Source organism: Hemiscyllium ocellatum, chromosome 2 (genome assembly GCF_020745735.1).
Source record: "Hemiscyllium ocellatum isolate sHemOce1 chromosome 2, sHemOce1.pat.X.cur, whole genome shotgun sequence".
NCBI classification, from domain to species: Eukaryota; Metazoa; Chordata; class Chondrichthyes; order Orectolobiformes; family Hemiscylliidae; genus Hemiscyllium; species Hemiscyllium ocellatum.
The window spans coordinates 148,387,655-148,414,270 of record NC_083402.1 but is presented as its reverse complement, the minus strand read 5'-3'; the positions used below and the strand labels follow the sequence as shown (position 1 = coordinate 148,414,270).

Sequence of the window (26,616 nt, the reverse complement as noted above, 5' to 3'; positions counted from 1 at the left end):
GCCAGTCAGTTGGACTTAGGTCTTTGATTGAGTTGGAATGTCTTATTTTCAGACTCTTGAAATATTGGTTTACAAGAAGGAAAAGCTTAAACTATGAGGAATGTTTGAGGACTCTGGGTCTATAATGAGGAACGTTAACATATGAGGAACATTTGAGAATTCTGGGTTTATACTCAATGGAGTTGAGAAGGATGAGGGAGGATCTAATTGGAACATGCAGAATACTGGACAGAGTAGATGTTGGGAAGGTGTTTTCATTGGTAGGCAAGACTAGGACCCAAAGGCATAGCCTTAGATTAAAGGGAAGACCTTTTCGAATGGAGATAAGGATAAATTCCTTCAGCCAGAGTGGTGAATCTATGGAATTCATTGCCACAGAAGGCAATGATTGAATGGCAGAGCAAATTCAATTGGGTGGATGGTGTAATTTCCGCTCCTATGTCTTATGGTCTTATTTAGAGAGAGATTTATGCATGACATTGCTTGCAAATTGTCAGGATGCCTGTGTCCAATTATGTCCTCTTAGGTCCATGAGAGACTGCAATGTAAAAACTCAAAAGTTGTTGCTAGGCAGATATTCTACCCAGAAACACCTTGTGCCATCTTGTCTCACAAAAGTATCAAATGCAGCTTCTGCAAAATGTACATGTCCTTTGAAATCTGAAAAGAAAAACATACTTAGTGTAGTCTCTGCAACACAGCAGTGCCCAAGCTTCCTATTAACTAGTTTATATTCCAAACAAACGTATTCTTTACACTTCCTATTGAATCCCTCTCACCTTGAAGTGGAAAAATGAAATTGGGAACGTACAACATATTACAAATTCAGATTTTAATAATGCATATTACTGAATATTATACAGATTGGGTCTCTGTAATCCAGCAACCTTGAGACCAGGTCTTTGCCAGACCTTTGTGTACCAAGGGAGTTTGAACGTATTCAGTGAACAAACACCTCAAAAATAAAGGCCTCACTTTGAATTGTATCAAACACATACCTAATGGATGAATGATTCTCCCAGCTGGATATCAAAAGCAGGACATAAGGCACCCACACTAGACAAGGTGTAACAAGAAGTGACACAAGTCAAGATTGATGCTCTAGAATCATTTTAGGGGAAGCTGGAAGTATTGTGTGTGCCAAAGCACAGAGGTTGCTAAATAAGAAAGTTACAAGCTGCTTTGTCACTTTGCTTTGAAGGGCTAAACTTGCAAAGAGATCCCACTAACAGATTTAAAAAGTTGTTAACTTTGACCTCTGAGTGCATTACATAATAAAAAATGTAAAATGTTATGTACAATATTTCTATGTATAATAAGTAAAGTGCTCTCCCCTCAAAAAAATTATATTCACCTAACCATTGGACATACTGTTCCCATATTGCACATATTGCTTTCACCTGCGCTGTTTCACTTGCTCATTGCTGGAACACAGGTGCAGGGGCATAGTCTTCGAGGGAAACCACTTCTTGTTCTCAATGCCAATTCACGCAACTGAATGACATTAGTACTTTCAAAACATAAGTGGCAGTTTGTTGTTGCATCAACTAGTCCCATCTTCATGAATACAAAACCAATTAAAAATATTGATCAGATTGATGTCAGACAATAAGCATAAAGTGGTAATAATGTTTAAACATCATAAGCTGAGCTATTGACTCTAATCTGAACTGAAAATGTGTTGATCTTTCTGATGTCTACACACTTACACAGGTAAATCATTGTTAAGGATTGTTGCAATGATCAAATATTAAATATCAGCCTACCTATGCAAATACTTTGCCATATAAATTGTCAATAAATAAAGAATGTTTTAAGGTGTAGCAACATTGGCTGGAAGGAAGAAAAGAGAATTCACTTCTAAGTGATGAGTTAATCAATGCTGTAAAATGTACAGGTGTCAATAAGTTTCTGCATGAGAAAACAAATATTTTTCTTTTTGTTTTAGAAAACAGTACCCTTCCCTTCCACTCCTACCTTAACTTAATTCATGTTTTTAGCATGGATTTGCAGCAGACATACAGATAGTAACTGTAATGTCATCTTAATGCCATGTTTTCTAATTATTTTAAGACCATAAGGCATGGCAGTAGAAACAGGCCATTAAATCCATCAGTTCTGCCCCACCATTCAATACGGTAATTGTTGATGTAATAATCTTCAACTCCACTTTCCTGCCTTTTCCCCATAACCTGTGACTCCCTTACGGATTAAAACTCTGTCTCTTTCAGCCTCGAATATACTCAATGATCGCACCTCAACAGCACTCTGTGGTAAAGAATTTCATTGATTCACTCCGCTCAAAAAAGAAAGTCCTCCTCATCTCTGTCTTACATGTATGACCATTTATTCCGAGCTTATGCCCTTTGATGCTAGACTCTCCCACAGGGGAAAACAACCTTTCTCCATCCACGCTGTCAAGGCCTCAAAGAATCTTGTATGTTTCAATAAGGTAGCCTCTCAGTCTTCTAAATTTCACTAGGTCCAGGCCCAATCTACCAACCTCTCCTCATAAGGCAGTCCCTCCATACATGGTATCAGCTAAGTGAACCTTCTCTGGACTGCCCCCAATGCCAATATACCTTTCTACAGATAAAAGGCCCAAAACTGTGCACTGTATTCCAGTTGTGGTCTTGTTAGTGTCTTGTATAGTTTCAGCACAACCTTCCTACTCTTACACTCTACTCTCTTTGAAATAAAGGCCAACATTCCATTTGCCTGTTGAACTTAACAGTGTTTTTTTTAAACATTTAAATTGCATTATTTGAAGCTGATATTTTTAGTGCAACAAACCTTGTTTTAACCAGCACCTTATGAAACAGCGCTCTTGATAAGCCAGTCAAAATTATATACCTGAAATGCCAGAATTTTACTGTATTATAACAATCTCTGCGGTCTCCAAGTAGTCAGTTAATGGTGCGACTGAGAAGGCTCTCTGCCAATTTATGCGGTAAATAAAGTATAACTATGATGTGTATACTGCCTGCATTATGTTTCTGTTGCTTAGTGTGTGTTTTTTCCATTGAACATGTGAATCTCTTGGCCAATGAGAATATTTGATCAACTGGTAAGCTCCTGGTCCTACAGGTGCTGGTTAATAAATATATATATATTATATCCATTAATCCTTTCTCCAATTCCTCATTAATCTCATTCCTTAATTTTCATCTAATTATATACACAAAGTTGGAGGCTGGTTAGCTCAGTTGGCTGGATGGTTGGTTCAATCCCTGCTGAGGCTGTCCTGATGGATTCTCTTTCTCTACCACTCCCCCCAGCTGAGGTGAAGTGACCCTCAGGTTGAAACACCACCAGTTGTTTCTCAAATGTGAAAGTAATCCCAACCCCTTATGTATTTTTTTGTTTGATTTCTTATTGTCACGTACCCAGGTTCAGTGAAAAGCTTTGTTTTATGTACAGTACGGGCAGAACATACCAAATACAGTGCAGAAGGGTTCATAGAACAGAGTGAAGAATGCAATGTTACAGCTGTAGAGAAAGTGCCTGCAGAGCGAGGTCAACATTAAATTTGAAATTTGAAAGGTCCATTCAGAAGTCTGATAACAGCAGGGAAGAAGCTGTTCTTGAATCTGTTGATCCAAGTATTTGAAGTTTCAATAGTTGACTGTCGATGTGTCCCTCAAGGCTGATTTTATAATGAATATTTGGTTGATGTTTAGAAATGAAAATATCTCAGCAAGGTATTCTGAATTCACATTAAGAGAGATTCACATTGATTGAGACGTTAAAGAGCTATCTTTGTGGTTTATGAATATGATTTCATTTTCTTCTGAGATTAATCACTTTAGATATAAAAATGCATCAAATGGAGTTTTTTTTTCAAATAGGAGCCTTTAAAAAAAAATCTGTATAGTGAAATCTGCATCAAAACGGTAGAACTTAATTTGATTTCATCTCCACATGGCTCCTGAAATCTGCTGGGGGTGAATCCTGGGTAAATAGGCATGAGTTGATGTTGAAGATCTAAAGGACAGTGGTGTTGGATATCAGACATTATAAGGGTTATTGGGCGTCAGAAATTGGCAGAAATTAGAATAAGTTGGTATGTGGACATAATGGGCCCAGGAGTGAGAAGGAATAACTTGGCACGCTTTGAAATGGAGGGTACAAAGGTAACCAACAGAAAAAGGTAAAGAAAGAAAACACAATTCAATGATTGAAACAAAACACAGAACAACAACATGGCTTTGTGCATGGGAAAACATGTCTCACAAACTTGATTGAGTTTTTTGAGGAAGTAACAAAGAGAATTGATGAGGGCAGAGCGTTAGATGTGATCTATATGGACTTCAGTAGAGCGTTCAACAAGGTTCCCCATGGGAGACTGGTTAGCAAGGTTAGATCTCATGGAATACAGGGAGAACTAGCCATTTGGATACAGAACTAGCTCAAAGGTAGAAGACAGAGGGTGGTGGTGGAGAGCTGTTTTTCAGACTGGAGGCCTGTGACCAGTGGAGTGCCACAAGGATCGGTGCTATGTCCTCTACTTTTTGTCATTTACATAAATGATTTGGAAGTGAGCATAAGAGGTACAATTAGTAAGTTTGCAGATGATACCAAAATTGGAGGTGTAGTGGACAGCAAAGAGGGTTACCTCAGATTACAACAGGATCTGGACCAGATGGGCCAATGGGCTGAGAAGTGGCAGATGGATTTTAATTCAGATAAATGCAAGGTGCTGCATTTTGGGAAAGTAAATCTTAGCAGGACTTATACACTTAATGGTAAGGTCCTAGGGAAGTTGCTAAATAAAGGGACTTTGGAGTGCAGGTTCATAGCTCCTTGAAAGTGGAGTCACAGGTAGATGGGATAGTGAAGAAAGCTTTTGATATGCTTTCCTTTATTGATCAGAATATTGAATACAGGAGTTGGGAGGTCATGTTGCGGCTGTATAGGACATTGATTAGGCTACTGTTCAGATATTGCATGCAATTCTGATCTCCTTCCTATCAGAAAGATGTTGTGAAACTTGAAAGGGTTCAGAAAAGATTTACAAGGATGTTGCCAGGGTTGGAGGATTTGAGTTACAAGGAGAGGCTGAACAGGCTGGGGCTGTTTTCCCTGGAGCGTTGGAGGCTGAGGGGTGACATTTTCGAGGTTTACAAAATTATGAGGGGGAATGAATAGGGTAAATAGGCAAAGTCTTTTCCCTGGGGTTGGGGAGTCCAGAAGTAGAGGGCATAGGTTTAGTGTGAGAGGGGAAAGATATAAAAGAGACCTCAGGGGCAACTTTTTCACACAGAGAGTGGTACATGTATGGAATAAGCTGCCAGAGGATGTGGTGGAGGCTGGTACAATTGCAACATTTAAGCGGCATTTGGATGGGTACATGAATAGGAAGGATATGGAGGAATATGGGCCGGGTGCTGGCAGATGGGACTAGATTGGGTTGGGGTATCTGGTCGGCGTGGATGGGTTGGACCAAAGGGTCTGTTTCTGTGCTGTACATCTCTATGACTCTATGACTTGTAATAAACATTAGTTTCTTGCCCAGATTTGGAGACAAGGAAGTTCAGGAAGTGTTATGTCAGACAAAGTGAAGGTGAGAGAAAACTGAGCATTGGAAACAAAGTCAACGACAATTTCCAGCTCGTGGTAAGAAGCAGTGGTTAAACATTAATACATTTTAAAACTAATTCAAATGTTTTTTTTAAATTCTGTTCGAAAGCAACTCCCTCAAAATCTTTGAGGAGTTAAACTTGGGCTATTTCGATGTTGAGCGACTTCAGGAACTGCCTTTCTTAAATTCACTCCCTCACCCCTTTCTCCGAGTGACATTACAGTTCCTTTTCAGCTTGTTTTTTTTTAAAAAGTTTGGAGGGTGGAGGAGTTGGATTTAATAGTTCAAGACTTAACTTTTTGTTATATGAAATCATTGCTGAGCTCAGTTAGCCGACAGAAATAATCAGGGAGCTGGTCATTAGGCGGACTGCAATTAGCAATGTGAAACTTGGAACAGCTCAAGATGCGACCTGCAGTTGGTTAATAAGGTTAATTGGAGGCATTCATTGAACAATCAATTCCTTAGGTCAGCAATGGGGAATGTGATATAAAAAACACTCTCTGCACTAGCTTGCTATGTGCTTTTGGCCGTTTTGGTTCGGGGTTGTGAAAACGAATTATCATTGCTGGAGGAAGGCAAACTTTGGATTATTGCTGTTCCTTTAAGAATTGACATGATTCCTTTTCACGTAGCCTTGTTGCTACTGTCAGTAGTATGTTCAAACCCGACCAGACTCGTAAATGGTGAGTAACTCAACATTTAAAATTAAAACTAGACAGCTGTAATCTTTAAATATGACTCCCTCGTTGTGAGGGAGTTAAGATGGGGAAATTTCTAAATCTGTTGCCATACATGTTTTGTTGTGATCCATTTGTTCCACAAAGGGGAACGTGACTTTTTTTATATATATTTTTGTTTTCTACCTTTTTTATGTAGAGCCCTGAATGCAATCCCTTCTGATCTGTTCAGATCAACAATTGCAGGGAACCCAGCTCTAATTTCTAATGGCCCACTTGCAGAACACGGGGCTTTTTAGGTAGCACTTTAGGTTTACTTCCCTATGCTCGGTTAAAATCCGTCCTTTTTTCACTAGCTCCCGTTCAAAGTGACGCTGCTAACACTTGATCCTTAACTCTTGCACTCAATGTCCATTTTATTTCTGGTCAAACTTTGTAAGTTTCAGTTAACGGCGTATATCTACGTAGTGCTCCGTGGGTGGGGAGCTGTGGTGTAGTGGTAGTGTCCCTATCTCGAGTGTTGGGTTCAGTCCCACCTGCTCCAGAGTTAGGTGTAATAACACCTCTGAACAGGTTGTAATTAAAATCGTACCTACCATTGAGTACTTCACCTTGGAGTAAGCTCATCAAATGTTTGTAGCCAATTGTAGCACTGAATCTGTGTAGAAATTGGACATCAGCTATCAAAGTACTATCAGCTTCAGTCTTGATTCTATCCCACAGAATGGAATAAACAAAGTGGAAGTTGTTGGAGAAACTCTGCAGGTCTGGCAATCTCTGGAGAGAAATAACTTGCCCTCAGATGCTGCTAGACTTGCAAAGTTTCTCCAGTTATTTTCTTAAAATGAATATTTGCCACTTTTGTTTTAGTCTAATGTGGAACTTTAAGCACCAGTTCTAAGCTTATATTTTAACCATGAAGCAACTGGAGTGGGCTGAAAATGTGTTGCTGGAAAAGTGCAGCAGGTCAGGCAGCATCCAAGGAGCAGGAGATTTGACGTTTTGGGCATAAGCCCTTCAGGAATCACCTGAATCAGGAACCAATTGGAGTGAGGTCAAGGAGGAAAGGCCTAGTTGCCTTTGCTCTGATATTAAAATGTTCATGCTGTGATTTTAACAAACTGTAGTTTCAAGCTTGATTAGTGTTAAGTGTTTGACACTAATGAATTATTGTACTATGTCTAAATCTCCTATCTAATCTGTAGTCTCTGTTCCAGGCAGCCAAGCTCTGTACCCTGATCAGCATTGATCTCTGAATTGCCATTTCTCAATTATTTTACACTAACTTTGGGGCTGTGTAAATTGGAATTGCATTTGTTATATTAAGGGTGTTACACTTTAATGCACTATTACTTTAAAATGGTTAAAAGCTGTGGGACATCACAAACATTTTGTATGGGACACCAATAATTTGTTTACTAATAGATTCTCCATAAAACTGTGGTCTAATGGCTTATGTTTGCTATGCTGGGAGTAGTTTAATTCTTAATATTTTAAGCCAAATAGCTTAAACTAAAACACTCAATGTTCTTTAGTACCATAGTAAAGTATTACTTTGTATTGAGGGTGAAAATCTATCTCCAGTCCAAATGTTTGGAAGTAATTGTTTGCCAATTTTTATGATAGCTTTCTAGTTTTAATTCATAGTTGTACTAAAATTATTTATCTAACACTTTTTTTTAAAAAAAAAAATCTGATGCTATTCCTTAACTAAAAGGTTCAAGAGCACCCTGTGATGCATCATGGTTTCGGTGCAGAAATGGACGATGTGTGCCATTAATGTGGAAATGTGATGGTGATGATGACTGCACTGATGGTAGTGACGAGAGTGATTGTGGTAAGTAACTGCTCAGTAAGTTCATGCTGTGGGTCCTTGCTTGAGGCAGAAGCAGGAAGAGAAAATGTAGCTGACACACGAATCTTCAAACTGGACCTGCTCTTCCAACTTTCCTAATTTTATTGTCACAATTTTGAGTAATCCAAACTTAATCAATTGTAAGATAATAACACTCGTACATATGTATGACTTGTATACAGTTAGATATTTAACCTACTCATTTGAGCTTGCTTTTGAGCTATGGGCTAGGAACTAATGTCAGTTCTAGAACTTTCTACACAGGCTCCTTTACAGCCTGGCTGCAACCTTATTACTGCAGTGTGATGACCTGCTTGTTGTCATACCCTCCCCAGTTTGTTCCGTGGGGTAGCACCGATTTGGGAATCTCAGTAGAAGGTTTGACTTAATGAATAGCCATGAAACAAAGATCTCATACTGGAGTCTCAAATGATCACTTTCAACTAATTATAAGTTGGCTTGGTTATGGAAACTTACTTGCCTACTGAAGTGCAAGTAAATAACACTCTGCTTCTTAAGCAATAATTTTATAGTTTAGAATCCAAGTTACTACAGAAACTTAATCTTTGGCCGAAGAGCTCTAATGCATAGTCTTGGCAAATTCCATGGATACCATCTTGGGACATTAGTTGATCTACTTGCATTCTTGCAGATGTGCCAATGCTGAACCAGGGTGGATAAAGTGAACAGTTATAGCCCAATTAGTGCTGCTCCTTCTCTACCTGATGAAGGGACCTTTATATCTGCTTGCTTAATAATAGACTAACTTTCAAATTCAGGGGCAGCTCAGAGGCTAGCACTGTTGCCTCAACACCTGGGTCACAGGTTTGATTCCTCCCACAATAAACAAATGTGCAAGTTAGGTGAATTGGTCATGCTAAATCACCCAGTGTTGAGTGCATTAGTCAAACCTAAACATTAGGTAGGGAATGTCTGAGTGGGTTCTTCAAAGGGTTGGTGTGGACTTGTTGGGCCAAAGGACCTGTTTCGATACTGTAGGAATCAATAGCTCAAAGCTTTTAATTCCAAATAAACGTGTTGGGCTGTAACTTGGTGTTACTTTCATTTTGGCATTTCTAGGTCCCACGTAAGCTGATATGCTAAAATACTTAATCAAACATTGTGCATAAAATACATGGTGTGGGAGGAAGGAACATAGAATTATCATGTTCAAATTCATTCTACTTAAAGTGGAAGTTACTGTGCAGGTTCTCTTGAGGCTGAAGTTTTCAATTACAAATGAGCTCAGGCCATACAGCTCATGTGCCTATACTAGCTCTTGGTGATCTCAATGACATGTGATCCCTTCCATTTTTCTAGTTATTCCTAGATAACCATTATTTCATCTCAGTCCTCCAGTTACTGACTCACCTGAACTGGGGATACAATGCTCCCCACCACTCAAAGCCCTTCAATATTGAATACCCAAATCCTGCCATCAGAGCCTAACATTGGGCTGCATCAGTCTACAAAGGACTGACCAAAACTGAAGCATTGTGAAGTGGGTGCCAAAGTAACTAAGCCTACAGGTTATTATGCAAGACATGCTAAATCCAGCTGCAGGTGGGGGTGGAGACCTGGCTCAAAGTAGGTCCAAATCTAAAAATCCTTCAATGGGAGGTGTACAGAAAATGGTCTCTATTCTTGTTTAGTAAGAACATAACTAGTTTTCTTGGACTCCTTAAATTTTAATCTGAGAACTTGCTTGATGCTGCAGGGTTTAAGTCTACCAGCAAGTGAGAGCAAACTTGGAAACTTCAGGGTGCAATGACAAAGCAGTGTTGTTGAACTTTACTCCTAACATGGGCAGGGAGGGGTATCACTTTTCAAAGTGTAATCTGAATTTCCTCCTGAGGAGGATAGTATTGCTGGTTTGATGTACTAGAACATTTTAAGGTGACAGTGGCTAATATTGAAACTAGCTGAGGGGGAATAGTTTAAACTACAACACCTGAAAGTTTAGTTTAATGAACTAACTTCAATAACATGAGCACTTGGCTACTGTATTAATGATAAACATTAAGCTGCATTATACTATGATTAAACCTAACTCCTGGGTCTTTCTCCAAGGTAAAATCACCTGTGGACCATCAGACTTTACATGCCTTAACGGACATTGTTTGCCAAGTAAATGGCAGTGTGATGGCTCCACCGACTGTGAGGATGGATCAGATGAAAGTCCTGAGATCTGTCGTAAGTATCTTGTTAGGAAAATGAGAAGCCCTTAGCTACTGTTCTAACTTTACACTACAGAACAGTAGGCAAGGTAATCCTATTTCTGTATAGAAAGCCACATATCATCTTGTTTGGAGCAGCACGGTGGCTCAGTGGTTAGCACAGCTACCTCGAGCACCAGGGTCCCAGGTTCCATTCTAGCCTTGGTAACTGTGTGGAGTTTGCACATTCTGTCTCTGTGGGTTTTCTCCAGGTGCTCAGGTTTTCTCCCACATTCCAAAGATGTGCAGGGCAGGTGAACTGGTTATGCTGAATTGTCCATGGCTGTCAGGTGCACTAGTCAGGGGTTACTGTGTAGGGAATCTTAAACTTGTGGTGCACACATATCTAAGCTTTAATCTAGATTTAGTGCACTGTACTTTGGCCTTTCCTCATATTTGCTATTATCTTAGCATGGTATTCTAAAGATGTAAACTTGTGCTCTACAAAATAGACAAATCCATATAAAGGAACAACATGGTATGTGATTGACAGCATTCTGATTTACTTGTGCTAGAAATACTTTCCAAGCATTTGGGATTACCTAGCAACTTGCATTATTGAACTAACTTTGTCATGTACTCAAGTACAAGTCAAATGTTTACCAGTCTCTAGCTGTAACACCCAAGTGGGTGTAAGTGGGCATCTCTAGGCCACACTAATCATGACATTCTAAAACTTCAGTGTAAAGTTTCATAATGCATTGTTTTAACACTTTAGAAAAAAAGATAATCTTGACATTCAGTGTATCTCTTCCAGACACACAGGCATGCCATTTACATGAAATGAGCTGTGGCCCTAAATCTCTTCAGTGTATTCCTGTTTCCTGGAAATGTGATGGGGAAAAGGACTGTGACAATGGCAGTGATGAAGAGAATTGTGGTAAGCAACTTCACAAGTTTATCTAGAACTTGCTTTGCGTTATACTCGGTCCTCATCTAGAATAACTAAGTGAACATTAAAGCACCACTTTAATCTGTGGAAGTGACCTGCAGTAGTTAGTGCCAAAAGGTAAACTTCCAGCATGTACAGTTTTTTTGAAAGAACTTTTTTCTTTAGTTCTAGGTGTAGCTTTAGTACACCTGTTCACACCAGCTGTTCAAACTAGACTGATGCAAGGTTGACTTTGGCTGACTTTTGATTAAAGTCACTTAGAAATGGTCTCTTTCAAATTAAAAAGATCTTGTGATCAAACAATCTTTTAAATGTAAAGAGAATAAACATTTTGAGGTGGGACTGCCAAGAGCTACAATTGACAGCATAACTGGCCCGATTCAATTTCAAATTGCACTCGTGCCTGACAAAACCCAATGTCAATGTCTGCCACTGCAAGTAAATGAAGCTGGGATTCCAGTCAACTGCTGAAATACTATTTTGAATTTTAAATTAACTGAAGTATCACTTTTTTCAGATGTAAGTAAATAGCTCCAATTCCAATAACTCAGCAGTCACTTGAGGTTATTCTGTTTAACATTTGTCAAGACATTCACTAATGTGGCTGACTAACTGGGGATGTTGATTCTACAGCAGGGTTTTAAAGGATATAATCACTTACAGCCAACAACATCCATGTTATACACTGTTCTAAAGTGCAGCTTTTCAGTCACACGAGGTAGCACAAGAACACAGCCATTGCATGATAGAACTGACCATACTTTGTTTCTGTCTGACAGGCTTAAAGTTTGTAGTATTTTTAAAAAATACTATTTGCTTATTAATAGGAAGCTTGAACAGAATGAAGACAGTCATGTTTATTGATAACCTTGATGGCAGAATATTCCATATGCCCCATGACCGCTTGATCTATCAGTAATTGAACTTTCAAAAATCAGACTTTGTTTTGCCCAGTGGGATGATAAATGTGGATTAGACTCTGATATATTGAACACTACAAATTTGAACACCAGAGCAATTTAAACTTTGCATTAATACAACTCTGTTCTAAATGTTGTTTTTCAGACACTTTGATTTGCAGTATACTTGAATTCACATGCTCCAGTGGTAGATGCATTTCTAAAACCTTTCTCTGCAATGGTGAAGATGACTGTGGTGATGGGAGTGACGAACAAGGTTGTGCCCCATTTGTTTGTCACATCCACGAATTTCAGTGCAATAGCTCGGAATGTATCCCCCTGAATTGGGTATGTGACAACAATGCTGATTGTGCTGACCAGTCTGATGAGGCTCCAGAGCGCTGTGGGTACACACTTGCCCCTGTGACCTGCTCTTCCAGCGAGTTCCTGTGCAAGTCTGGTGAATGCATCAATCATCGTTGGTATTGTGATGGTGATACTGACTGCAAAGATGGAAGTGATGAAGTGAATTGTCGTAAGTAGCCTGTCTTGTATGCTAGGCTCACTCAATCTTACAAAACTGAGCCAAGTTTCTAGAGGCACAAATTTACCAAATCATCCCTTTGTTTTCTAAAAGGACAAAGTCTGCTGTCTCTTAGACTAGACTAAAGACCCTAAACCCCTTTCCTGCTCTAGTGTTTTTAAAGCTGAACCTCTTCAAAGCAGTGGGCCTGCTCCACAGCCAATGTAAATATTACAGGACCACAAATGGCTAGCTATTCATTTCCAAGTAAATGCTAACTTGATACTAATGCTCTCTACCATTAAACAATGGAATGTCTCTGACTAGAAATGGTCTTAATACAGCAGCAGCACAGGTGGTTCCACATCTAGTATGTCTGCCTTTTTCTGTCTGCCCTCCAAAAATGATACTTGAATGCATGACTTGTGGCCTTGGTAACTATAAGATGCTTTGAATCATAACACTAGAACAAATTTGGTTTCATACTTTAAATCTGTCCTCTAGCAAAAAAGTGAGAAATTTCCATAAAGGTTACAAGAGTCCCCTTCACTGCCTGCACTCTCCTTCCCTACCTCCACACCACCAAGGAAGGAATTGCTATTTCAGCATTGTCTTCAAAGCAATCACACTCATGGTGTTTTGAAATAATTAGTAACATCATACTCCTGGTCTGTCTCTTCATACTTAATTTTTGACTCTTTATTGAGCAGAGATCCATTTCTGTTCAAACAGCACCTCCTTGAGCACTCTGCTATACCTAAAATGAGTTTCATATGGATGTTCCTCAAACATATTCTATTGCTTTCGCTGCAAATCTGTTTCTATGCTCTAAGCATAGAATCTCCAATTTGGGCTCAAGGGACTAGCTTACTCATAACTTTCAGCTTTTGAGCATTTAAATTTCAGAATGTCCCCACAAGTTGACTGAACAGTACTTTCTAAGACTTGGTATGAAAGATTCAAACTTTAATTTCAGTGGCTTTAGATGTAATCTATTCTAACAATGTTATTGGGGTCATTATGGCTGTAGTCAACACTCAGACTAGCAACACATTTGGCCACCTTGGTTTCATGGCATTTCTAATTGAGACTTTGTATTAACCAGCTCCTCAAACATGTAGACCAGATTACTTCCAATGTAGTGATGGTGTCTGCATCCCTGAGAACAAGATCTGCAATAATTTTGCAGACTGCACTGATGCCAGTGATGAAACCAACTGCAAGAATGGTAGGTGTAGTTATATTAACTATTTAAACTAATAGTGTGAAATTCCACACTTATCCCCTAACTTACTTTTTTTTTTAAGATTGCACTGGTCCCTCTGATTTTAAATGCCAAAGTGGAGAATGCATAGCTATAACCAAGGTGTGTGACCACAAATGGGACTGCAGAGATCGCAGTGATGAACCCTTCCAATGTGGTAAGTATCTCGCATTTAGTTTCCTCCATACAATGAGGGAGGCAATGGCCTTAACATTTGACTGTTGATCCAATGGTCAAGGATCAGGGTTGAAAATCAGCTACAGCAGATGGAATTTGAATTCATAAACCTTGAAATAAAGATTGAATGACAATCATTCAAAGGTAAATTGTTGGGTTAAAACCCCACTTGGTTCACCTTTCCCTTTTTTAGGGAAAGCAACTGCCATTCTTATCTGGCCTGGACTAGACCCACAATGTGCTTTAGGAAGCTGTGCCTTAGCCCATGCAGTCTGATTCAAAAGTAGGAGGTATTAAAAACCATTCGAGGAATAGTTTCATTGTCACAGACTATATACTTACAAAATTTAACCACTTTGGGAAATCCAGTCTAGCACTACAGACCTGTTCTGAAAATCGGCATTGATCAGTTGAAATGTTCTGATCTCTCTGCAGGGCTGAATGAATGCTTGGCGAACAATGGAGACTGCTCTCATATTTGTAGGGACCTTCTTATAGGTTATGAATGTGACTGCCCTGCTGGCTTTAAGCTTGTTGATGAGAGAATTTGTGATGGTAAGTCTTTCTTTTTTTTTCTCTCTCATTCTCATACATGAGAATCCCTGCAGTGTAGAAACAGGCCCTTTGACCCAAGTCCACCAAACCCTCCAGTCACCCAGACCCACTTTCCCCTATACTTTTGCACTTACCCCTGACTAATGCACCTAACCTACACAGCCCTGAACATTTTGGTTGACTTAGTGTGGCCAATTTACCTAACCTGCACACCTGTTTTGAGAACTCATACAGATATGGAGAATGTATAAACTACTGGCACAGTTGTCCAAGGCTAGAATCTAACCTGGGGCCCTGGCACTGAGGCAGTAGTGCTAACCAGAGTGCTGTGCCCATATAAATTTTTTAACTTTCAGGATATTTAATATCCATGTTTTTGCAGATGCTGATGAGTGTCAAAATCCTGGAGTCTGCAGCCAGATTTGCATTAACTTGAAGGGAAGCTACAAATGTGAATGTTACGAAGGATATCACATGGATCCTGCTACTGGAGTTTGCAAGGCCGTTGGCAAGTATACATTAATTCTTAATCTTGGAAAAGATCTAAAAGCAATCACACATTCAGTGACTAATCTAGTATTACTGTGATACTTAGAATTTTCAGGAGGATACTTGCAGGGCTATAGAGCTTTTTTCCAGAACCAGCACTAGACTAATGGCCTTTTTCTGGACTATAGTCAAATCAGCACAAGTTCAATTTTCATGCTTGAATAATGCATCAAAATCCAAGTTTTAGCTTTAAGGTATTAACTCAATACTTTTCCTTATTTAAAGGCAAAGAGCCTTACTTGATCTTCACCAATCGTCATGACATTCGGAAATTGGGACTGCATCATCAAGAGTATAGCCAGGTACTTGCACAGCTGAAAAATGCTGTGGCATTGGATGTTGATGTTGTAGAGCAGAGAATCTACTGGGTTGATCTGGGCCAGCAGGCAATTTACAGGTAAGATCTGTATCTGACTCTCCTCGTACAACTCCACTCTACCAAATGGATATCTAATCCTTCAGATGTCCTCACATCCTGACTTGTTTTAAAATGGCAAACCTGTTCTATCTGATGGAATGTGGTATTGTGTATGAATAGGATTGTTTCTTATTTTAGATGAAGTAGGCCAAAACATGTTACAAAAATAGGTCCTTTTTGAATAAGGTTGCTGAAAACCACTTGGCAGTGGGCATCAGTTTGATTGCTAATAATGGCTTTACTAGTTTTGTGAACACTTTGGATGCAGAGGCAATTTATTAATCACTTGTCTTTTTTTTTAAACAGCATGTCCATGAATAGATACAAAAACAAAGCTGATCAGTCAGTCCTTACAAAGGATTTAGGCATTCCTGTGGGAATTGCTGTGGACTGGATTTACAAGCATATCTATTGGACTGACCGGGGTACAAAAACTATATCTGTGGCCACACTGGATGGATCCAGGAAAAGTGTTCTCTTTGACACCAACCTAACAGAACCAGCTTCTTTAGCAGTTGATCCACTATCTGGGTAATTTTTTTAAAATATACTTGCCACAAGTTTTATTTAGTGCCTACACTAACTCGAATTTCCAGAGTTAATTCTTTCAAAGCTTGACCAATTGTTTTACTGCACTCTCTAGTGGGATGAGTGGAAAAGTAGTAAACAAACTTCAGGTCAAATTAAAGCTGGAAAAAATGATGACCATTCACTAAAAATGAAAATGGAATACTTGAAGCCAAGCAAACCACTGCCTATTCCTGAAATATTTGCCAAGTAGGCTGACATTGGATTCCTTTTAAATAGTCAATGGTCTTGGGTGACCAAACACTTTTAACTTGCAATAGCCATTGAAACATCAAGTTAACAAGTGAGCCTTTTGGTTAAGCTGCATTCACTATTTCTAAACATTGCTTTTAGTAAAGCAATCTAGTGTTGTCGAAACAGTTAACTTCAACATTTTTAATGTTAAACAAATTTCTATTTAAGTTTCATGTACTGGTCAGACTGGGGTGAGCCAGCCAAGATAGAAAAGGCAGGAATGAATGGTGCTGATCGACAAATCTTGGTTGACCAGTGGATTCAATGGCCAAATGGCATTGCACTTGGTAAGCTGTCTGAAGTGGATCTTTAAAGCTTTTTGTCTGTTTTAAAACAAACTCAATATAATATCTCTCTCCTTTTTCCTCCCCACCCCCTCCCAAAGACCTTGTGAAACACTGCCTCTACTGGGTTGATGCAAAACTGCATACACTGTCCAGTATAGGCCTGAATGGGCAGGATAGAAGACTAGTGCTTTCATCACCAGAATTCCTTTCCCATCCTCATGGTGTTGCAGTATTTGAGGTAAGGCAGGATTTGGCAATCTCAGTATACACACTGAATGCAAGTGCTGTAGCGCAATAGCAATTCCTAAGTTTCATGATTTGAACTCTGGCATAGTTGGTGCCAGATGGATAGTTTTGCTGCAAAACTAATCATCCTGATTTAAATACCAGCTTGCAGCTCTAACTTCAATTATTTGTATGTTGCATTTCAAGAATGCAGTAAGTCAACACTATATAATTTTTTGCCCTATCTCTACCCTGAAACATTTGAACCAATTTGAGCAAAATAGTATGCCATGCTGGATGTTGATTCCAACTCTTTCTACTCTTGGTCAAATGTTCTGACCTGAATCACACTCTAAGGATGTTAACAATCCATGTTAAATACCAATGCTCCTTCCCATTCAACAGTACTAAATAGAACATAGTCTCAAACACTGGTGGTTTGAGACTAAAATTGGGTGTCCATGCCAGGGAGGTAAGCCACAAACCAGGTGATTATAAGTCAACTGGTGAGAACTTTCATCTTGCTGTTTGTCTGATAACAGGACATTTTTGTAGAAAACAGCTCAAACGCTGGAGTCTACAAAAGGGAAATTGACCACACAAATCCATGACACCTGAACAAAGTTTATAAGTTACATCTGTTTTAAGTGGATTTCCCTCCTGAATTTTTCTGGTCCAAATGCCAGAGTATCATGAATTTGACTTTCACTTGTACTGTGCACAGGAGCATCAACTTAAGCTTTGCATAAGCCTCCTAGTTACATAAACCCTCCTTCTGGAACCCACTGAGGGCTGAAATGATCACTCCACTCCATTTTCGTTTCCACTGGATAAAGTTTCTGTTGCTACTTTGTTCCTGCCTACAAAGTATTTAGAGCACTATTCAATTTAGATTTGATTTCTTTTAAACAATGAGCTGCAGTTGAGGTGGAGAATTCTCCACTTAAGTTGTGGAATCTAAAAATCATCTGGTATTTCTGTAACTGCTAACTTGCAATTACTGAACGGTTCTTTCAGGATCGTGTTTTCTGGACTGATGAAGAAACTGAGGCAATTTATGGGGCCAACAAGTTCACAGGAGCAGATGTTGAAACACTCCTTTATAATCTCCAGCAACCACAGGACATCTTGGTTTATCATGGGTTACTTCAGTTACCTGGTAAGTTGAGCCAGTGGATTGCTTGGTTTTCTTGTCTCAGTCCTTTTGTTTCAGGTTGCTCAGTGCATTGTTTCTCTGGCATTGCCACAGTACAGTTCTAGTTAGCTTGTGCTAGGCTGCTACAGAATCTCTGGGGAAGCTAAGTGTTGAACTTCAAGTTCACCACTTTCAAACTACAGTCTGAACTGGTCAAGTTTACTCTTCAATCTGTTTCGGCAAACTTGTGGTGCCTCCTTTGACTAAAACTGACTTCAACCAATATGTTGGATAGGCACTTTGCCAACAGCTACAGGTGAAGCATTCTTGTGTCTAATACAATGCCTGCACTGGCAATGTAACCTTCAGGTGAGGTTGACCTGTTAATTATGACTTGGAGATGCCAATGTTTGACTGGGGTGCACAAAGTTTTTAAAAAATCACAACACCAGGTTATAGCCAAAGTTTAATTGGAAGCCAGTGTGCTTCCAATTAAGGACACCAATGTCAGAACTCCTTTGGATCTGACTGCTCAGCAGTTTTGTTCCTACCGCCTTCCTGATCCAGTGGCCTTAAAGGCTGTGAAGTGTTTATTTAACAACATCACTCCACTTGATACCAAGCTGGCAAAGGCTTTGGTGGTTTTGCCTGTACCTAATGTTTCCTGTAACAGTGCTCTTCCTGGATACTATCATGCACTCACTTTTTTTTTTGCAACATTTTTCCCAAATGGATGGTAGCATGAACTGTGGCATGACATCTTTGCAGATAATGTGGAGACATTCACTCAGCACATCCTTAAGTGAAAAATCAGTCTGATTTTGTTCTGCCCCAGAATAAAGTTGCCTAACCAAGAAAACAACTTGTTTCACTATTGATTTATTGAATTAGTAAGTCAAGAATTAGTGAACCAAATGTGGTATTATTCAGTAAACTGAATAAACTTCAGTCACACTATAAAAGGTAAAAAGCAACTGCAACAAGTTGAAACTTGATTTTTGTTTTTAACAAGCTTTATATCTGGAATATTTCCTAGTGACTGAGTGAGTCTGTCTTGCAGGCAAGAACTGGTGCAATGAGAGGAGCTGTGAATACATGTGTCTTCCTGCTCCCCAGAAGAATGAATTCTCTCCCAAATACACATGTGTGTGCCCATCTGGAATGAAACTGGAGCATGGACAGAAATGTGGAACAGGTATCAAACCAGGGTTGAAGTTGAATATAAAATGTCCATTAGTGAGTTTTTTGTTGGGAAGACTTGTAGCTCAGTTGAAGTTCTGAATGTAGGTTTGCTCCGAGCCAGAAGGTTCACTCTCAGACATTCCATCATACTAGTAACAACTTCAGGTGAGTTTCCAGACAAAGCTACATAATGTCATAAGTGAACAGCAAAATTGTTTCTAGTCACTCCCAAGTATAGATCTGTTGAAACAACTTGCAACCTGTGCCTGAGCAATTAAAGGTGTAAAAATGGAGTGCCAGGAACTCATTTCTTTCAACTCTTTTCATGTGGAATCTCTGCATTTTTAGTCTTTAGTTTATTTTAATACATGACCAATAGCTTAAATGTTTAATCTAGCTCTAATTTTCTTGCTCAGACTTTGCAGCGTGTGGTATCTATGAAATGCCTTGTGGCCATGGATCTCATGAATGTATTCCTCTATCCTGGAAATGTGATGGTGAAAAAGACTGTCCGAAGGGAGGTGACGAGGAGAACTGTGGTAAATTGTTCAGTTGTCTACAACTAATGAGAACTGAAGGTTGAGGTTTCAATCTTTTTACAGAATTGAATACTCGGATGTACAGCATGGAAACAGGCCCTTCGGTCCAACCCATTCATGCCAACCAGATATCCCAATCTAGTCTCACCTGGCCCATCTCTCAACCCTTCCTATTCATATACCCATCCAGAGGCCTTTTTAAATGTTTCCTCCACTACTTCCTCTGGTAGTTCATTCCATGTATGTAACATTCTGTGTGTGGGAGGAAAGAGGGGAAAAAAAGGTTGCCCCTTAGGTCCCTCTTTATATCTTCCCCTCTAGTTCTGGGCTCCCTGACCCCAGGGAAAAGACTTTGTTTGTCTATTTGCCCTCTCCATATCCCTCATTTTTGGAAACCTCTTAAGGTCACCCCTCTTTCCCTGACATTCCAGGGAAAATCACCCCAGCCTGTTTAGCCTCTCCCTACAGCTCAATTCCTCCAATCCTGGCAATATCCCTGTAAATCTTTTGAGCCCTGAAGTTTCACAACATCTTCCTGATAGGAAGGAGACCAGAATTGCACGCAATATTCCAACAGTGGCCTAACCAATGTCCTGTACAGCTGCAACATGACCTCCTGACTCCTCCTTTATTGGTCAGAGTATTGAGTACAGGATAGCATCCCAAACACCACCTTCACTATCCTATCTACCTGCAATCGCACTTTCAAGGAACTATGAACCTGCACTCCAAGGTCTTTGTTCAGCAACATGGTCAGTTATTGAACTTAAATCAATTTACTAATGTTCTAGCATTAACCACTTGTGCATTTGTAGTTAATTTGCAAAGTCATTTAACTTTCCCTACACCTGAGTAGGCTTTGAGTCTAATGCTTCATCTGGCCTTACTCATTCCTCAACTATTGCTGTTATCATTTGAGGATTTTATCGAGCTCACTCACTGGAGCTCATTCTTGAGTCTTCCTTCTGTATGAAAAACACTTGCTGCTCTTAAGCTTAAGATTATTTGGAGTAATGCTTGTTACACACTTTTATACAGACACTAAGATTCCATCTTAATAGAATTTGTATGAATTATTTTGAAGATCTGTCCAATATCTGGAGAGACTAATTTCTGTGCTGCTGGATTTGTAGCTAAAATGGCCAACATATCTTTTGGAATTAATCTTCCCTGAAGCAACACTATACTCGGATTTTCTTTTTCAGGCACCCTTACTTGTAGTGCAATAGAGTTCACTTGCTCCAGTGGCAGATGTGTTTCCAGATCTTTCATCTGTAATGGTGAAGATGATTGTGGTGATGGAAGTGACGAGAGAAGCTGTCCCAAATCTAGATGTGGTCCACATGAATTTCAGTGCAACAGCTGGGAGTGTATCCCTTCAAGCTGGGTATGTGATGATAACATCGACTGTACAGACAAGTCTGATGAATCTGCCAAACAATGTGGGCATACACCTGCACCCCTCTCAACTTGTTCCAGCCATGAGATTCTATGTAACTCTGGAGAATGCATCCACTCCCGGTGGTACTGTGATGGTGATGTGGATTGCAAGGATGGAAGTGATGAAAGAAATTGTCGTAAGTAGTACTGTTAAGTCTTGCTAACTATTTTAGTTATTTAACTGATGGATAGTTAAACCTGATGAAAACTGGCATCTCAGGTCAAAGGCTGACTTACTTTTGTTTGGATAAGATAGCAACATTTACTCCATAGTGTTAAAATGTACACAGTTAATCAGTGGTGTCTCTTTTTTGAAAAGCCCCTCCCACTTGTCAACCAGATTACTTCCGATGTGGAGATGGCACTTGTATCCGTGAAAGTGCAAAATGTAATGGCTATAAGGATTGCAATGATGGAAGTGATGAAATAAACTGCAATGGTAAGAATGAGCCTGATTTCACCCTCTTAGCCTTTTGGATTTCCTTGATGCCAAAATAAAGATATGGAGGATAAACTGCTCTCCATCTTGGAACAATCTTTTAAATTGTTTTGGGGTTTAGTCCTGAAATATTACCTAACAAAGCAAATCACTGATCACTGCCCTGCTGTGAACTTTAGTCAATTTTTTTGGACAACTCCAATACCTGGCCAGAGATTGGGTGGCTAAGGTTTTGGGTTTGCAATCTAAGTTGGAAAACTTTTTTTCTTTTGACAGTTAAACCTTTTAGTTGTGGATAGATTTATTTGAAGATGGTAAAAGTTGTTTCTACCACCATCTGATCACAAATATAAAATCTTCCCTGAAGAGAATAGGGAAAGATCAGGTATGATGGAGGCAATGACTACTGATGTAGTCTCCCTGGCACTAAGCTTGGTAGCTGATCTGGCTGAGCCAGTGACTGGTACAAATGTAACTCTAGTTAAATGAATGTAAAAGACCTAAAAAGGAGGTTACAAACTCTTGGGTATGAGCAATGCATGAGTAGCTTATGAATTTAGTTTTTTTTTGGTAACTGTTTAGACTAAAACTATGAATTTTTAGAAATCTGAAGGGTCATCTAATGCCACAGGCACCCTTTTTGTTTCCTCAACAATCAACAAAACACATTAGTAATTAGTGTACTAAATACCAATCAGTGCCTGTATTGTAGTATCAGGTGGCATTTTGGCTTTTTCTTTTCAGGTACAGAATGTGTTGAGCCAACAGACTTCAAATGCCAAAGTGGTGAATGTATAAGCATTCACAAAGTATGTAACCACTGGCAAGATTGTAAGGATCGCAGTGATGAACCTCCTGAATGCAGTAAGTGGAGACTTGCATGCTACTTGGATGTACAGTCAGAAGCTAAATGTTCTGGCCTACCTTAGCTGACTTTATCTGGACTTGTGATGCTGGAGTTAAAGGCTTCCCCTCTACAAAAAGGAAAAATAAGACTCAATGAGGTGCCTTAAGTGAGAACACTTGCTCCCTGCATGGAATTGGGCCTAACTCTTAAGGTTTTCTCCAGTGATCATGCTGATTCATTATACCTGCAAATCCTAAAGTCTGGATGCATCTGGAGAAAAGGATAATCTTCATAAAAATCACTAGAATTTTTTTTAGATGAGATTTTTGCACTTTTTTTGGAAAGACTTTAAGGAAGTAGTGCAATTCTTAATGGAGAGCAATTTTATATACATGGCCACAACCTGGCAAACATGTAATCCCACTTCATAACTACCAGTGAGTGTAGTAGGATGGTTAAGGTGGTGGGCAAGTTGTTGGAGGGAATCCTGAGAGATGTACAAATATTTGGAAAAGGAAGGGCTGATTAGGAATAGTCAACATGGCTTTGTGTGTGGGGAAATCATGTCTCAAACTGACTTTTTTGATGTCTCAAAAGATTGAGGATCAAGCAGTAGATGTGATCTATATGGACTTCAGTAAGGCCTTCAAGTCTCCCCATGGGAGACTGATTAGCAAGGTTAGATCTCTTGGATTACAAGAAAACTAACCACTTTGGATACAGAACTGGCTCAAAGGTGGAGGGTTGTTTTCAGACTGGAGGCCTGTGACCAGTGGAGTGCCACAGGGATCAGTGCCAGGTCCTTTTTTTTGTCATAAATGACTTGGATGTGAGCATAAGACTTAGCAAGTTTGCAGATGACACCAAAGTTGGAGCTGTGGACAGCAAAGAGGGTTACCTCAGATTACAACAGATCTGGACCAGATCAGCCAATGGGCTGAAGTGGCAGATGGAGTTTAATTCCAATAAATGAGGTGCTACCTTTTTTTGAGAAAGCAAATCTTGCCATTTAAGTGTACAAGTCCTGCTAAGGTCCTAGGGAGTGTTGCTGAACAAAGACCTTGGAGTGCAGGTTGATAGCTCCTTGAAAGTGGAGTTGCAGGTAGATAGGATAGTGGAGCAGGCACTTGGTATGCTTTACTTGGTCATTGTATTCAATACAAGAGTTGGGAGATCATGTTGCAGCCATACAGGACATTGGTTAGGCCACTGTTGGAATCTTGCGTGCAATTCTGGTCTCATTTTGGCAAGATGTTGTGACCCTTGAAAGGGTTCAAACTACTTACAAGAATGTTGTCAGGGTTGGAGGATTTCAGCTATAGGGAGAGGCTGAACAGGCCGGGGCTGTTTTCCCTGGAGCATCAGAGGCTGAGTAGACTCTTCTTTAGAGGCTTACAAAATCTGAGACATGGGTAGTATAAAGAGACAAACTCTCTCCCCTGGGGTCAGAGTACAGAACTCGAGGGCATAGGTCTCATCTTCCCCTCATCCTAAACCAAAGGGGCAGCTTTTTTTACATAGAGGGTGGTACATGTGTGGAATGAGCTGCCAGAGGAAGTATAGGCTGGTACAATTGCAACATGTAAAAGGCATCTCCTATCTGAATAAAGGTTTGGAGGGATATGGGCCAGGTGCTGGCAGGTGGGACTAGATTGGGTTGGGATATCCAGGCAGGTTGGACTGAAGGGTGTTTCCATGCTATACATCTAAGTGACAGCTAGTTCATGGTCTTGTTTGCTTGTTTCCAATCATGAATACTTAGTCATGACTCAAGTTTAGGCAATTCTAAATGGCTTCACTAATTCTGCTCTTTACACATTCTAACTCAATAAGTATTTTATGCACATGAGTTAGTGATGACTGGGATATCGAGTCTTGATGTCACCAAACAGTTCTAAACATTTTGTTCTAACTCTTAACAGATCGGAATGAATGCCGGGTGAACAATGGTGGCTGTATGGATACCTGTCAGGATCTTGTCATTGGTTACCAATGTGGATGTGCTCCTGGCTTTGAGCTGGTTGATGACAAAAATTGCAGAGGTGAACTTTTTTGCCTTTAGTTTCATTTTTTTTCCTTAAATTTAAGAGCTTTAGAGTTAAAATATTTTAACTTTCCACAGATATTGATGAATGTCAAAATCCTGGGACCTGCAGCCAAGTTTGTACTAATACCATAGGGAGCTATGCATGTGCATGTCTCAAAGAATATCACATGGATCCAGTGAATGGCCTTTGCAAGGCAATGGGTAAGTGAAAGCAACCTTCAATGAGTCAGTCCTGTTAAACCTTTCTTCCCATGTAAGGGGAGAGCTAAGCTTAACGAGGTTAGAAATCTGTAGTTCATTCTGCAACTTGTAATCACTTTTTTCCACAGGTTCCCATTTTCAACTTGATCCATGAAGTTGTCTCCATTTTGACTTTAAAACACTTTCAAATATATTGAGACAGAAGGTTTAAAGCCCTTTTTGAAAAAAGCATAATTGTCCTGCAGTTATCACACTTGTACTGTAACCACTTCACTGCACTTCAATCAATGCAGTGGCATTAGTATCTACTTTGGCACTTTCTACAGTAAATATTGAAAACAAAGGGATTTGGGAAGAGTTGCCCTGAACACTTGCTAGAAATCTTTGCCCATACCCCAGTGACTTTGCCTAACTTATCACCATGATCTAATTTGATTTTAAGGCTTTGAGCCAGAAGTTATCCAGTAACTCTGCAGCATAATAAAGCCTGTCTACTGGCTGATGAGCAGACTCTTTATGGCACTGCTCCCAGAATGTGCAGCACAATTGCCCCGAACAAATAGGGCTAAAGTAAACACTTCCACTTAGTTTTGTTTTCTATTCCTCCTGAAAATAGGAAGAGAGCCTTACTTGGTCTTTACCAATCGTCATGATATCAGGAAAATGGGATTGCGCCAAATGGAATACACCCAAGTGGCCTGGAAGCTGAGAAATGCCGTAGCACTTGATGCTGATGTTGCAGCACAGAGGATCTTCTGGGCTGATCTGGGACAGCAAGCAATATTTAGGTATGCATTTTAAATCGAGCTGTAACAAATGTTTCATGACACTAGTCAAGATAGTCACAGCATACAGGGTTGAGCTTCAACTTGCTTTCAATCTGATTCATTCACTGCCATTGTGCAGCTCTAGGCAGGCTTTTAGACACCCCTTAAGTTTTTTTTTTTCCTTTCTGTACTCCTAGATTAACCCTAGGGCTAACTTGCTTTATGGTTACAATGGTTCTTACTAATGGTATCTAAACTGTATAACCAGGACCTTCCATAGTCCTCACAATGCAGGATAGTGAGGACTGCAGATGCCAGTAAGTCAATGGATACAGTGCCAAGTTGGAAAAGCATAGGTCAAGCAGCATGAGTTGGCTCTGAAGGGTGCTGACCTGAAACATCTACTGGCCTTCTCTATTCTGACCTGTCTTTATCCAGCTCATAATTTACTGACTCATGCAATGCAGACTTGTATCAAATTACAATGACTGGTATTAACATGCCAGACCATACAGTTGACTAACAATTGCAATAAATATTAAACAGATTTAAGGGTTCATCTTAGTCTTTGGCTCATGGTTGCTGCAGTTAAAGTGATCACTCATGTCAAATAGACTTTTTTATGCTTGAGGCAGCTTGCACACAAGATAGGTTTCTGGCTTACAATGAAGTACCAATTTGATCATTCTATGAATTGAAGTTGCTAATGCACTTGTTATCTCTATTGTTTTTTGCCATGTCTAACATTGTTTCACTTGCAGATTCAGAATTCTTTACAGCAGCCAAACTCTGGACCTTTTTTCTTAATACTTGCAAGTTTATAGGTGGGCACTTGGCTAAACACTTACAGACACAATACATCCAGAAACCCTAGCCACTCTCTGCTACAAAGACATCTCTGAAATGATTGCCAGACTACTCAGACCCCTTGGCATCATAGCCCACGAACTCTCACGAAAACAGCAGCTAATGAACTTGCAATACCCTATACAGACAATGAACAAAACTAACATTTACAAAATACTGTGCAAGGACTGTAACAAACACTACATTGGACAAACAGGCAGAAAACTAGC

At 39.7% G+C, this 26,616-nt stretch overlaps 1 protein-coding gene across 1 annotated transcript in view; it reads left to right on the top strand.

The window, feature by feature from the left end:
* Window positions 1–7,971: 7,971 nt before the first annotated feature.
* Window positions 7,972–26,616, top strand: part of LOC132826271 (prolow-density lipoprotein receptor-related protein 1-like) — a gene marked incomplete at its 5' end in the record, with an annotated part of 36,592 nt that continues 17,947 nt past the window's right edge. Inside the window, 21 exons of the mRNA XM_060842035.1 lie at window positions 7,972–8,098; window positions 10,187–10,309; window positions 11,090–11,212; window positions 12,290–12,658; window positions 13,752–13,880; window positions 13,954–14,067; window positions 14,523–14,642; window positions 15,025–15,150; window positions 15,417–15,588; window positions 15,916–16,140; window positions 16,600–16,718; window positions 16,817–16,956; window positions 17,961–18,102; window positions 19,139–19,273; window positions 19,677–19,799; window positions 21,005–21,376; window positions 21,559–21,678; window positions 22,423–22,542; window positions 24,448–24,567; window positions 24,648–24,777; window positions 25,394–25,561. Of these exons, the coding sequence (XP_060698018.1) occupies window positions 7,972–8,098; window positions 10,187–10,309; window positions 11,090–11,212; window positions 12,290–12,658; window positions 13,752–13,880; window positions 13,954–14,067; window positions 14,523–14,642; window positions 15,025–15,150; window positions 15,417–15,588; window positions 15,916–16,140; window positions 16,600–16,718; window positions 16,817–16,956; window positions 17,961–18,102; window positions 19,139–19,273; window positions 19,677–19,799; window positions 21,005–21,376; window positions 21,559–21,678; window positions 22,423–22,542; window positions 24,448–24,567; window positions 24,648–24,777; window positions 25,394–25,561 (3,317 nt within the window). The remainder of the gene's footprint in view (window positions 8,099–10,186; window positions 10,310–11,089; window positions 11,213–12,289; window positions 12,659–13,751; window positions 13,881–13,953; window positions 14,068–14,522; window positions 14,643–15,024; window positions 15,151–15,416; window positions 15,589–15,915; window positions 16,141–16,599; window positions 16,719–16,816; window positions 16,957–17,960; window positions 18,103–19,138; window positions 19,274–19,676; window positions 19,800–21,004; window positions 21,377–21,558; window positions 21,679–22,422; window positions 22,543–24,447; window positions 24,568–24,647; window positions 24,778–25,393; window positions 25,562–26,616) is intronic.